This window comes from Myotis nattereri, assembly GCF_964212035.1.
Source record: "Myotis nattereri genome assembly, chromosome: 2".
Taxonomy (NCBI): domain Eukaryota; kingdom Metazoa; phylum Chordata; class Mammalia; order Chiroptera; family Vespertilionidae; genus Myotis; species Myotis nattereri.
In genome coordinates, this window is record NC_138076.1 from 88186279 (window position 1) to 88199580 (window position 13302).

General features: G+C 37.2%; 1 protein-coding gene across 1 annotated transcript in view; it reads left to right on the top strand.

The window, feature by feature from the left end:
* The window catches only part of FNDC3A (fibronectin type III domain containing 3A), a 219592-nt gene that overhangs the window by 143590 nt on the left and 62700 nt on the right, over positions 1 to 13302 (top strand). Inside the window, exons 5-7 of the mRNA XM_081082785.1 lie at positions 5788 to 6025; positions 10304 to 10573; positions 10996 to 11054. Coding sequence (XP_080938911.1) covers positions 5788 to 6025; positions 10304 to 10573; positions 10996 to 11054 — 567 coding nt within the window. The remainder of the gene's footprint in view (positions 1 to 5787; positions 6026 to 10303; positions 10574 to 10995; positions 11055 to 13302) is intronic.

Here is a 13302-nt window from a genome sequence, read left to right on the forward strand (position 1 = left end):
AAATTGATCCTTTATCCTTGATACATATCACCAAACTCCATACTCTCTTAGTTTTCTTCCCACCTCACTTGGTTGTCCTTTCCCAATCTTTCCAGAACTGCAAACTACTATATCTAGCTGCCTACTCCAAATTTTCACTTAGATGTTTCATAAACTTAGCCAAACTCATCCAAACCAAAAACTCCAAATCTGTATTCCCCAAATAACTTATTCTTACCCTACAGCCTTTCCCATCATAGTTAATAGAAGACCATCATCTATAAACTATTTTCTCACTTCTCCTTTAGAATCATGAGTTAATCTTTGTGGTTTACCTTTATGTATATACAGATTATATATATAGCACCTCCACTGCTACCACCCTAGTCCAAGCCACCACCATATCTTATCTAAATTACTACAATAGTTTTCTGAATTTGCCCCTGCCCTACATTCTGTTCTTAATTCAACAGCCAGAGTAACCCTATTAAATGTAAGATTACATCAGGATTTCTTTTTTTTTTTAATTAAATCTTTAGTGTTCAGATTATTACAGTTGCTCCTCTTTTTTCCCCCCATAGGTCCCCTCCACCTGGTTCCCACCACACCCTCTGCCCTTCCCCCTCCCCCCCCCACTGTCCTTATCCATAGGTGTACGATTTTTGTCCAATCTCTTCCTGCATCCCCCACAACCCCTTTCCCCCCAAAAATTGTCAGTCCACTCCCTTTCTATGCCCCTGATTCTATTATATTCACCAGTTTATTCTGTTCATCAGATTTTTTATTCACTTGATTTTTAGATTCACTTGTTGATAGATATGTACTTGTTGTTCATAATTTTTATCTTTACCTTTTTCTTCTTCTTCTTCCTCTTCTTAAAGAATACCTTTCAGCATTTCATATAATACTGGTTTGGTGGTGATGAACTCCTTTAGCTTTTTCTTACCTGTGAAGCTCTTTATCTGACCTTCAATTCAGACTGATAGCTTTGCTGGGTAAAGTAATCTTGGTTGTAGGTTCTTGGCATTCATCACTTTGAATATTTCTTGCCACTCCCTTCTGGCCTGCATCATTTCTGTTGAGAAATCAGCTGACAGTCATATGGGTACTCCCTTGTAGGTAACTGACTTTCTTTCTCTTGCTGCTTTTAAGATTTTCTCTTTGTCTTTTGCTCTTGGCATTTTAATGATGATGTGTCTTGGTGTGGTCCTCTTTGGATTCCTTTTGTTTGGGGTTCTCTGTGCATCCTGGACTTGTAAGTCTATTTCTTTCACCAGGTAGGGGAAGTTTTCTGTCATTATTTCTTCAAATAGGTTTTCAATATCTTGCTCTCTTTCTTCTTCTGGCACCCCCATAATTCGGATATTGGTACGTTTGAAGTTGTCCCAGAGGCTCCTTACACTATCTTCATATTTTTGCATTCTTTTTTCTTTGTTTTTCCGGTTGGGTGTTTTTTGCTTCTGCGTATTTCAAATCTTTGACTTGATTCTTGCACTCTTCTAGGCTGCTTTTGGAGCTCTGTATAATATTCTTTATTTCAGTCAGTGTATGCTTAATTTCTAGTTGGTCCTTTTTCATAACCTTGAGGGTCTCACTAAGTTTATCGGCGGTTTCTACAGAATTCTTGAAAAACCTTAAAAGTGTGCTTTTGAACTCTATATCCAGTAGTTTGCTTTCCTCCATTTCTGTCATTTGTGACCTGTTTCTTTGTCTCCGCATTTTGGCTGCTTCCCTGTGTTGATAGGGTGGTTTTCTATGCTAGGTGTCCTATAGGACCCAGTAGCTCAGCCTCCCCAATTACCTGAGGTGGACACTCTTGGTGCACCCCTTTGTGGGCTGTGTGCACAGTCTTGTTGTAGTTGAGCCTTGATTTTTGTAGGTATCACTGGGAGGAATTGACCTCCAGGGCAATTGGCTGTGAGAATCAGCTGTGTCTGTGGTAGGAGAACTTCTGTGCTGGAGACACCCTACTGGGGCAAGACTTGCTTCAGTGGGGCTTTGGTGCTCACTGATTCTGCCCCCTCAGTGTGTCCGTTATGGATCTGAGGAGTTGTAATCTGGATGGTCCCACTCTGACCGCTGGGTACACTGGCACTTGGATCTCCAAGGAAGTTCTAATTTAGCCTCTGCCTGAGGCTACCCAGCAGGAGCTATGGAGAGATCTGCAGATTCCTCTTCATTGTTTGGGGTTTGGAGGTGCCCAAATGAGGCCCAGCTGTGAAGCCATGGAAGCTGCTGTGGGGCCTTGGGCCTTCTTTTGGATGTTCTGGGTCTCTCTGACCCAGCTGCAGTTTCTTAGGTGAGTTTAGATTGCAAGGGGCCAGGTCATTCATGTGCAAAAGCCTCTGCACACAGCTTGGGTGGGGCGGGGTCTTAGGGAATCAACAGGGTGAAGCAAACAGCTATGGCTGATCCTCAGTCCTACCCAAAGAGGCCCCGGGTCTCAGTGTCCCGCAGTAATCGTTGCAAGCACCTCTGAGAGAAAGCCGCCCTCAAATTCTGCCCTCTGCCAGACAGTCCAGTTTCTCCCCGTATGAGTCTGGTCCCCAGAGACTCGCCCAGAACTGGAGTCAGGGCCATGGGGAGCTTGAGACTCCCTCCTGATTGAAAAAGACAGCTGCGTCCTCAGTTGCCTGCCCTTTCCACATGTGCCTCCGTACCTCTGTACTTGACTTCCGCACCTCCTCTGAGTCTCAGTGTGCTTTTCTCTTTCCTTCTAGTTGTAGAATTTCCACTCAGCCAGCCTTCCTGTGGTTCTGGATGATGTCCGTTTTGTCATTTAGTTGTATTTTTGAAGTGGTTGTGCGAGGCAGCAATTTCCGGTGTTTACCTATGCCGCCATCTTGGTTTTGACTCTATATCAGGATTTCTTAACCTTGGCACTATAGACATTGTAGTTCTGGTAATTTTTTGTTGTAGGGGTTTGTCTTCTGTGTTATAGGGTAATTAGCATCATCCCTGGCATTTGGCCTATACCCAGTAGATGACAGTAGTACCCCCACCCCCAAATTGTGACAACCAAAAATATCTCCAGATACCGCCAAATGTCTGTGGGGCAAAATCACCTCTGGCTAGGAACCACTGGCTTTTATCATTTTTACCCCCAAGATTCTGTGGTGGTTCCCCATTTTACTGAGAGTAAATGCTAAAGTCTAAGTCCTTAATAGCTAATACAGCCCTACCTGACCTGGGTTCTCCTCACTCCCTATCTCTCTGACCTCATCTGTTTCTGTCCTTTGTCCTCTTTTATGCTGATCCACTCACTTCCACCATACTTTAAGGACTTTTTTTTTTTTTTTTAACTCTCCCCTCTACCCAGAACACTCGTCCAGATTTCTGCATAGCTAATTCCTTCAGTTTCTTCAAGTCTGTTCTCAAATTTCATTTTGCCAGTAAGGCCTATTTTGATCACTCTATTTTATACTATAACTTGTCCCCTTCTAATTCACCCTTTTTAAAATGTTCTTATTGATTTTAGAGAGGAAGGGAGAGGGAGAGAGAGAGAAATATCAGTGATGAGAGAAAATCATCCATCTGCTGCCTCCTGCACACCCCACTCTGGGGATCAAGCCTGAAACCCAGGCATGTGGGGCAGGAATCAAACCATGACCTCCTGATTCATGAGGTGACACTCAACAACTGAACCACACCAGCCAGGCTAATTCGCCCTTTTTATTTCCATAGTATTTATCACTTTTCAACATGCTAAATAATTTACTTTTGTTGTTCTCTTTGTCTGCCCCTCTGTGTTTGAGCCCCCACAAAGACACCACACTAATGTTTTTTCTCTCCTAAATTATCAATGTTTTGTTTTATTCATAAACAAATATGTTTTTTAAATGAGTAGAGGAGGTAAAGTTAGAAGTAGATTTGGAAGAATAAATGAGATAGATCCATGTAGTTTTAGATTAAGGAAAAGCAAAGTGTAGAGGAAAGATACAGAAATGTATATATGAAGATAGGTTTTTAAGTATACCAGCCTAGCTAGAGTTAAGGGTTCAGGATTTGGTGTAGAAGAAAGAACAGCTAGGAAGATGGGTTATAGAGCCAGGTTGAATGCCAGGTCTAATCCTATCAGAAATGAGGTCATTTGAGATTTGTGAGTTAGAGAGTTGTTAAAGGTAATAACAGTATATTGTAACAGACCCTGTGGTTTGGCCACTTAAAATTCATTCTAAACTTCTTCTAATGCCCCTTTCTATAAAGTGAGAGGCTACGAAGCTATGAACAGTTTCCAGATTCTCTTCAGCTAGGGCTTCAGATACAATTTTGTGTCCAGATATATACACTTGTCTGAGTTTGAATCCAGAACTGAGTTAATTAGGGAGAAAGATGGGATATTGAGGCATCCATTTTGCTGGAAGCAAGGCATTCCAATTCTAGAGCTAGTATATTTTTTAAAAAACACAGTGAATTTATTTGGTCTTCTAGACCTATATTCCAGGCAAGTCATCTCACACTTCAACCAGGGGGGTGGGGGGAGGGAGTGGTAATTTAATGGACTATTTAATAGTAACTATCTTCTTTCTAAAGCAGTAATTTATTTTTACTTTAGGCTTATCTGTACCCCCAAATAAGTATGTTTTCTAATATATCTACCAAGCACATAATATGTTTATATATAAAATTTGCTATTTTTAAGCATAATAAAATTTGTTTTTCCTGAAAAATATCTGGATTTTCCTTTAAGATAGCACTTTACATTTTAATTATTTTTTTGTTTCCTTAGGAAAGGTATTATTAGACATTTTTTATACCTCAACAGTAACCAATTAAGTCTAAAGAGAGTAGAGACTTTTAATAGAGGGATTCCAATTTTTGAGATAAAGTCCTATATCCTTTTGACGTTTCCTATATGTCCTTGCTGCTTCAGTGAGGTTTAAAGGGAAAAAAATTCATCATTTAAAAAAATCCTTTCCCACAGTTCCTTTTTTCTCAGTTATTTTAACAGCCAGAGTATACACTTCCTTTGCTTTGTGTATCATTCATCTCTTCTTCAGCTTCCAATTATTTATGTACCTAATTAATGTACAACAATGTGAATTGCATCATCATTCTAATCCAATACCTTTTTTTCTTTATAATGAAGGAAGTTGAGTTTCAGGGACATTGTTTTCTAAACAAAATAAATGAGTATTGTTTCCAGGATTGGAAAAAAAAGAAAAAGGTCCTTTCCCACAATGTGGCCCCTATTTTAAAATGTGTAATTTCTAAGACTTTGAAGCCACAAATATTTTTTCTTAAGTGGTGTTATATTAGATGTTTGTCTCCCTTAAAATTATCTTCAGCTGTTAAAATTGTACTGGTCATGGTCATAAGAATTTTGTACCTGAATTCAATATATGGTTGAGCTTTAGGAGTCTGGATCCAGTTTTTTACCTATTTCTGTTTCGCAACGTCTTGTTTTCCCTCAACTCCTACCCATAATACAGTAAAGGAAAATAATTCATGACCCTATTGTGTCCAAACCAAAAATTCCCTTGAATCTCCCTTCATTTTTACCACATCACTAGATGCACATAGCACATTGGATAATATCTAATATCATAGCTCATTGTTTATATTATTATTTTGCTAATCTCATTAGTGTTTTAAGATTTATATTGTATTATATAACAAAAACTACTTCATATTGTTCAATGCTAATTCATATATACTTAATGTATTTAAAGTCTTTTTAAATTGATTCTGTAATATTTTTTAAATTAATTTTTAATGGTGTAAAAATTCTTACTCTAAAGTAACATATTTCAAAAGAATTGCTTACAGTTTATGGAAGAAACTTTTAATCTAATGTTTATTTTATAGGTTATTGAAGACAATGGTGTTCGAAGAGTTGTTGTGGTTCCTCAAGCACCAGAGTTTCATCCTGGTGGTCACACAGTCATACATCGTTCTCCTCATCCTCCTCTGCCAGGTTTCATTCCTGTCCCAACCATGATTCCCCCTCCACCACGCCATATGTACTCACCTGTGACTGGAGCTGGAGACATGGCAACACAGTATATGCCACAGTATCAATCTTCACAAGTATATGGAGATGTAGGTAAGACATTAAAAATATTCCTGTTTTATGGAGTTGGCTCTTCTCTGCTTAATATAATAGATGCTATTATATTATATAAAAGAAACAAAAAATGGTAACAGTATCACAATCATTTTCTGTTATCTAAGCACTAGACTAAGTATTTCATCCTCGTGCTCATCCTTCAAGGCAGATGAATAAACAAAATCAAAGAGGGTAAGTAACATATATCATGTAGCAATATTTAGTGGGGACACATTCAAACAAGAGGTCCTCTCCTCTGTTAGGCTGACTAGGCTCTTTAAAAAATTTGCACCCAGGAATTATCACATCATTGTTAAATCCTGAAGGCTGTCATGCCACTAACCCAAGTTGCTAGGTTCTGTTGAGAGATTGAGGAAAAAAACAATAGTAAGACAAACATAACTTCTGCCCTCAAGGGAGTTAATAAATTGTTGGGAAGAATAGACAACCCTACACACAAAGTAGTTTCCTTATTTTTTCCTGTGGCTTGAAATACCGTCTATATACTGAGAGCTCTCAAATTTGTATCTTCACCAAAACCTCTTCTCTGAGCCACACACTTATATTTCTAACAGGCTTCTTGATAACTCCACTTAGATGCCCTCATACATCTCAGTTATACCATTTCTAAAACATAAAACATAAATCTAATCATGGAACCTGCTTTTCTCAGTCATCTTTATCTCATTATAGTACCACTGTCCATTTAATTAGCTCAAATGAAAATCAGATGGTAAAATTTGATTCCTCCACATCATTTGGTATTAGTCTTATTTTTAGAAATTTCCCAAATCTATCTACTTTTTCTTAACTGCTACTCAGATCTAATCCACCATCACCTCTTGTCAGGACAAGTGCAACATCATCTTCCCAGTTGGTTTTCTGCTGTTATTCTTGCCTCAAATCATCCAGGAGCAGCCAGAATAACCATTTAAAAGTATAAATCAGACTATTCTATTTTAGTGACTTCCCTTTGCATTTAAAATATAGTTCTAAACCCTTCCCCAGACCAGGATTTCCCCACCTTAGTACTCTTGATGTTTGGGATGGATAAGTGTTTGTTGTGGAGACAGGACTTGACTTTGTTGTGTATGTTTAGCAGAATCTCTGCCTTCTACCCACTAGATACCAATAGTACTCTACTATAACCCTCCCCTCACCTTAACCAGTTGTGACAACTAAAAATATCTCCAGACATTGCCAAATGACCCCTAGGAGCCAAAATTTGCCCTAGTTGCAACCATTGCCCTGGACAAAGCTCTGTCCTATGACTTCTGATTGCCATTTCCCTCTTGTCCCCACCAGCCCCCTTCAGTTTTTCAGAACCTCCAAGCTTTCTTGCCTCAGAGCCTCCACACATGGTTTTCTCTCCACCAGGAATGCTCTCCCCCCTTTTCCTTGGAAACCTTCTTCTTTTTTTCCCTTTAGATTTTATCTTTCAGCGAAACCATCCATGACCTTGCCTTATCAGTCTTTAGCACTGAAATCTGTTTGTTTCTTTCACAGAACTGAGCACAATTTGAATTTTTTGTATGACTTTCTCCCTTACTTGACTGTAAATCCCCTAAAAACTGAATCTGCTTTATTCATCACCGTTTCCCTTGCAGTTAGTTAGCAGAACCTGTCATTTATGCTTAGTAAATCTGAAGAAGATATAACTCTAAATACAAAATTTAAAATACGTAATACAGCCTGTAAGTAGTAGATACAATCTATTTTTCAAACTTATTTTTATTGCCCAATTAATGCATGATTCTGTAAGTCTGGATTGGGTTCCTAACATTTCTAGCAAACTCCCAGGTGAGACTCATGCAATATTCTAATGAATATACTTTTGAGTAGCAAGAGTTTTTTGTTTTAATGATTTTTAGAGAGCAGAAGAGGGGGAAGACAGAGGGACATCCATGTGAGAGAGAAACATCTATTGTTTGCATCTCACATGCTCCCCGACCAGGGATAGAACCTGCAATTTGGGTATTTGCCCTGACTGGGAATTGAACCCACCATCTTTTAGTATACAGGATGATGCTCCAACCACCTGGCCCACACTGGCCAGGGCTTGAGTAGCAACAGTTTATATTACAAATCAGTCTCTTCTATTTTCTTATTATGACTTAGTATTTTTAAATGTGTTTGAGAGAATTTAAGAAAAATTAGGTGTTGCAGTTACTACGGTTTTGCATTGTTAAAAACCATTCTTATTCCAAGGGGATATACATTAGACTAGATATGATTCACAGGGATGTGAAGGAAAGTGAAGCATACAAACCCATGAAGAGTATAAATCTTAAAAACAAGCTACCTGGTGGTGGAAGACAAGAACCATATTGTATATGAGGTTATAAGCCAAAGAATTTACCACTGAATCTTAATAATAGACAATTCATTTTATAACCCGTAGCTGTTTCCATGATCCTTTTCCATATTTTGTATAGATTCCCAAAGTGGTACTTAATCCAACATTTCACCGTTAACAACTACCATTATTGATCCTGAACTTTGCTAGACACTGTGCTGATACATGGGTTATATCACTTAAGCCTCAATAAAATTCTGCAAAATAACAGATAAAGAAACTGAGACTCAGTAATGTTAAGTAATTTTTCCATGGCCCCTGCTAGTTCATTGCTGAAGATTTTAACCCTATAAGATCTTTTTTATAATAAAGTTCCTGCTCTTCTACATATTCTTTGTAGTCCCCTCCCCCCTCCACCATGGCTGCTTTATTATTTTATTTATATTGAGTAATAAATAAAATATAAAGGCATTTGGATAACTACATTTTGAAAGTACATACTAATTACAGTTTCTGTGTTTTTTCTTTTTTTATTGAGGTATAATTTATATAACAAAATCTACCACTTTAAAGTGTACAATTCAGTGGTTTTTAGTATATTCACTATATATCATATTCACTACTGCTATCTAATTCCTGAACATTTCTGTCATCCCAAAAAGAAACTGTGTATTAACAGTCAGTTCCATTTTCCTTTACCCTATCTCCTAATCTACTTTCTATCTCTATGTATTTTCCTATTCTAGCTATTTCCTATAAGTGTACACACAATATGTATATTTGATATAAGTGTTTATGCAATGTGTAGCCTATTGTGTGTAGCTTTCTTCACTTAACATTTTTTTCAAGGTTTATACATTTCAAGTTTGTAGCATGACTAGTACTCCATTCCTTAGTATTCTTAAAATACTCCATTATGTGGATATAATTTTATTTACCCATTGTAGCTAAGTGATTAGAGCGCTGGCCCATGCACCAAAGGGTCACAGGTTCAGTTCCTGGCAAGGGACACATACCTAATTGCAGGTTCAATCGCTGGCCCGGTCCTGGCACATGCTGGAGGCAGCCAGTCGATGTGTATCTCTCACATCAATATTTCTCTTTCCTCTTTCTTTCTCCTCCTCCTTCCCTCCCTTCTACTCTTTCTAAAAATCAGTGGAAAAAATATTCTCTGGTGAGGATCAATATAACAAAAAAATGAATATTATACTAAATTTGTTAGAGCATTGATAAATTAAAACTTGACTGATATTTTTGTGACTTTGTTTTAAAATGTTATTTTTACAGATTTTAAATTTAAAATAAACATAAGCTGAGGACAGTTGCTTTAACAGTATTGAGTATATTAATTTTATTATATTGTTGTGTGACTTTTATTTGAAATAATACATTTTTAAAAATCATAACCTTGAATTTACAATATCCAAAAATTCTATTAGTGAACAATCCACTCATTTCTTTTTGCTAACTCCTAAAACTTTATTTTTTAGTGATGATTTGCTTTTTGAATTATAAGGGAATTTAAATTGAGGCAGGTGGTGGTTGGTGGGTTTTTTTTACCTATTTTATATGTTTGAAGTTAAAAGAGATGCTAAGAGTAATGGGTACAAAAGAGTAAAAGAAAAAGAACTGTCCACAGCTCAATTCAGGTCTTATTCCCCATCTATGATAATCATAGCATACCACTATGCTATTTCTATGAAGAGTAACAGTTACTTGGGAAGAGTTGAAGGAAAGGAATGTCTCTGTAAATTTATTTTATATATATATATATATATAATCAAGTCATAGAACTTGCTTCTGTCAGTTGGAGAAACAAAAATAGGTTTTGTTTTCTGGGTTTTTTTGCAAAATTATTCTTTGAAATATTTTGTTTTATATAATTATGATAGATTTATTTCCTGTTCTTTTCTCATTCCATAAATGTATTTGGAGAAAGTGACCTTGTAAATGTCTTTTTATTTTTTATTTTTTCGTAGATGCTCACTCTACACATGGAAGGTCCAACTTTAGAGATGAAAGATCTAGTAAAACTTATGAACGTTTGCAGAAAAAATTAAAGGATCGCCAAGGAACACAGAAAGATAAAATGAGTAGTCCACCATCATCACCCCAGAAATGCCCTTCTCCCATAAGTGAACATAATGGACTTATAAAAGGGCAGAATGCTAGTGGGGTAAACACAGGATTAGCAAAGAACAAGTCAGGAAAAGGTAAAGGTGGTGCACAAATGGATACAGAAATCGAAGGTAACTATTTAAAATACTCAGATATTCTTTTTGGTATTATTTCTCCTCAATATTTAACTTAGTAAAAGTATATTCTAACCTTTTGGTCATTTAGTCATGCTCCAAATGTCATGTTTTCTACAGAGAACAAGTATTTTTTACAACTATGAATAAAAATATACTTTCTATATATAAATCTTATTGACTAGTGTGTGTGTGTGTGTGTGTGTGTGTGTGTGTGTTATAATTAGTAATCATGGTTAAAATGGAAATAGAAACTGAAGCAGAAGAATCCTGGAGAGCCACAAGCTAAGAATGAACTAAGGAGTAAAAGCTAGAAAGTAAAAATCGCAAATAATAACCTATTTTACAAGACATATTGTGTGGGAGTGGGATGCTTCCATTTAAGCCCATTTTTTAATTTTCAAAAAAAAATTTTTTAGAAAAAGATGAAGAAACTAAAGCCTTTGAAGCACTTCTTTCCAACATTGTCAAACCGGTGGTAAGTATTTCGTTTATTTTCTTTACATTTATATTTACTATGTTCATAGAGGATTTTGGTATATTTTGATTTAAGCCTTACTTCATACTTAATTCTATATGAGGAATATGAGGTCAATTATGAATCAGTATGGGCCTGACAGGTGAGAAAAGTTATCAGTGAAGCAGAATATTCAAACAAGAATTCATTTTTTTAAAACAAGGATTTATATACGCTATTGAAAATCATTTGGACCAGGCAAAGATTAATAACGAATGTAGATACAACTAATTACCAAGTTTTAAAAAAACTATATATGTGATTTCCATATCCTATCTAATAAAGAGGGAATATGCTAATTTGACCCTCATGCTGCAAAGATGGCGGCACCCACAGCCAATAAGGAGGGAATATGCTAATTGACTGCCCCACCCTCAAAGATGGCAGCACCCACAACCAATAAGGAGGGAACATGCTAACTGACTGCTCCACCCTCAAAGGTGGCCGGCGCCCACAGCCACAAGATGGCGTCGTCCAGTCCCCTCACCCCCACTGGGTCGGCAGGTGCTCTGCACACCAGCCTCCGGAGACCCCCAGTCCCCTCAGGCCCCCTGCCGCCCAGGGCAGTCCTGAGGCGCAGGCAAGCTTTGGATGGCGGCTCCCCAGCTGCCCAGGGCTGCCGAGGCACAGGTAACCAGGGCCTGCCGAGGCTTGCGCTGCCGGCAGTGGCAGCAGCAGAGGTGTGATGGGGCATTGCCTTCCCCTGATCGCTAGGTCACTTCCTGCCCCTGAGGGCTCCCAGACTGTGAGAGGGGGCAGGCCAGGCTGAGGGGACCCCCCATCCAGTGCATGAATTTTCATGCACCGGGCCTCTAGTAAAATATATCCAACTAACTCCAGATACAAAAATAGTTAAATAATATCAAACTGTACAAGAAAATTAATGTTCCTCAATCCTTTATAAGTGTAGGTATATTAGAAGAAATCAACAAAGGGTAGGTATGTCAGCAGAAATGGCTACCTATAATTTTCTGCATGTTTTTTAGATAGCCTAATAGAAAAAAAAACTTGCATCAAATATAAGAAAATTTGCATCAGATTAACAATAAGTGCTCATACAGTGATATTTTTTTAAACCCATTAAGACCCTAAAGACTTGTTCACTAGTAATCAAGAGAAATATAAATTTAACTTCTATGAAACTGTGTAGTCCTGTTTCTCAATAAAAAGCTATACGAGCAAAAATATGTGAACAACTATATGTTAACAAATTGGACAACCTGAGCAAAATGGACAATCCTAAAAATTCCTAAAATTAGGTAATCTTCTAAAACTGAATCAGGAAGAATCAGAAAACCTGAATAACAACTGATGAAATAGAAGCAGTAATCAAAAAATTCCCAGCAAACAAAAGCCTTGGTCTGGACAGCTTCACAGGAGAGTTTTAACAAACTTCAAAGAACGACTAACACCTATCCTCCTCAAACTATTCCAAAAAATCCAAGAGGAAGGAACACTTCCATGCTCTTTTTATGAGGCCAGCATTATCCTAATTCCAAAATCAGATAAAGACATTACAAAGAAAGAGAATTACAGGCCAATTACCTGATGAACATAGATGCTAAAATCCTGAACAAAGTATTAGCAGAATGGATCCAGCAATATATTAAAAAGATCAGGCACCATGACCAAGTGGGATTTATTCTGGGGATGCAAAGCTGTTAAATTATTTTCAAATCAATGAATGTGATACATAAACAAATTGAAAGACAAAAATCACATGATCTTTCAATATGTGCAGAAAAAGCATTCTACAAAATCTAACACCCATTTTAATAAAAACTCTCAGCAAAGTGGGAATAGAGGTATCTCCACCCCTCAACATAAAAAGGTCATATATGACAAATCTATAGCCAACATCACACTCAATGGGCAAAAACTGAAACCATTTCCCCTAAGAATAGGAACAAGACAGGAATGTCCGCTTTCACCACTCTTATTCAACATAGTACTAGAAGTCCTAGCCACAGTGATCAAAAAAGAAGAAGAAATAAAAGGCATCCAAATTGTAAAGGAGGAAGTAAAATTCTCATTCACAGATGACATCAATATTGTACATAGAAAACCTTAAAGATTCCATCATAAAACTAAATTTTATAAATGAATTTAGCAATGTAGCAGAATACAAAGTTAACACCCAAAAATCAATGGCATTTTTATACACCAATAATGAATTAGCAGAAAGAGAAACTAAAAAAGCAATCCCATT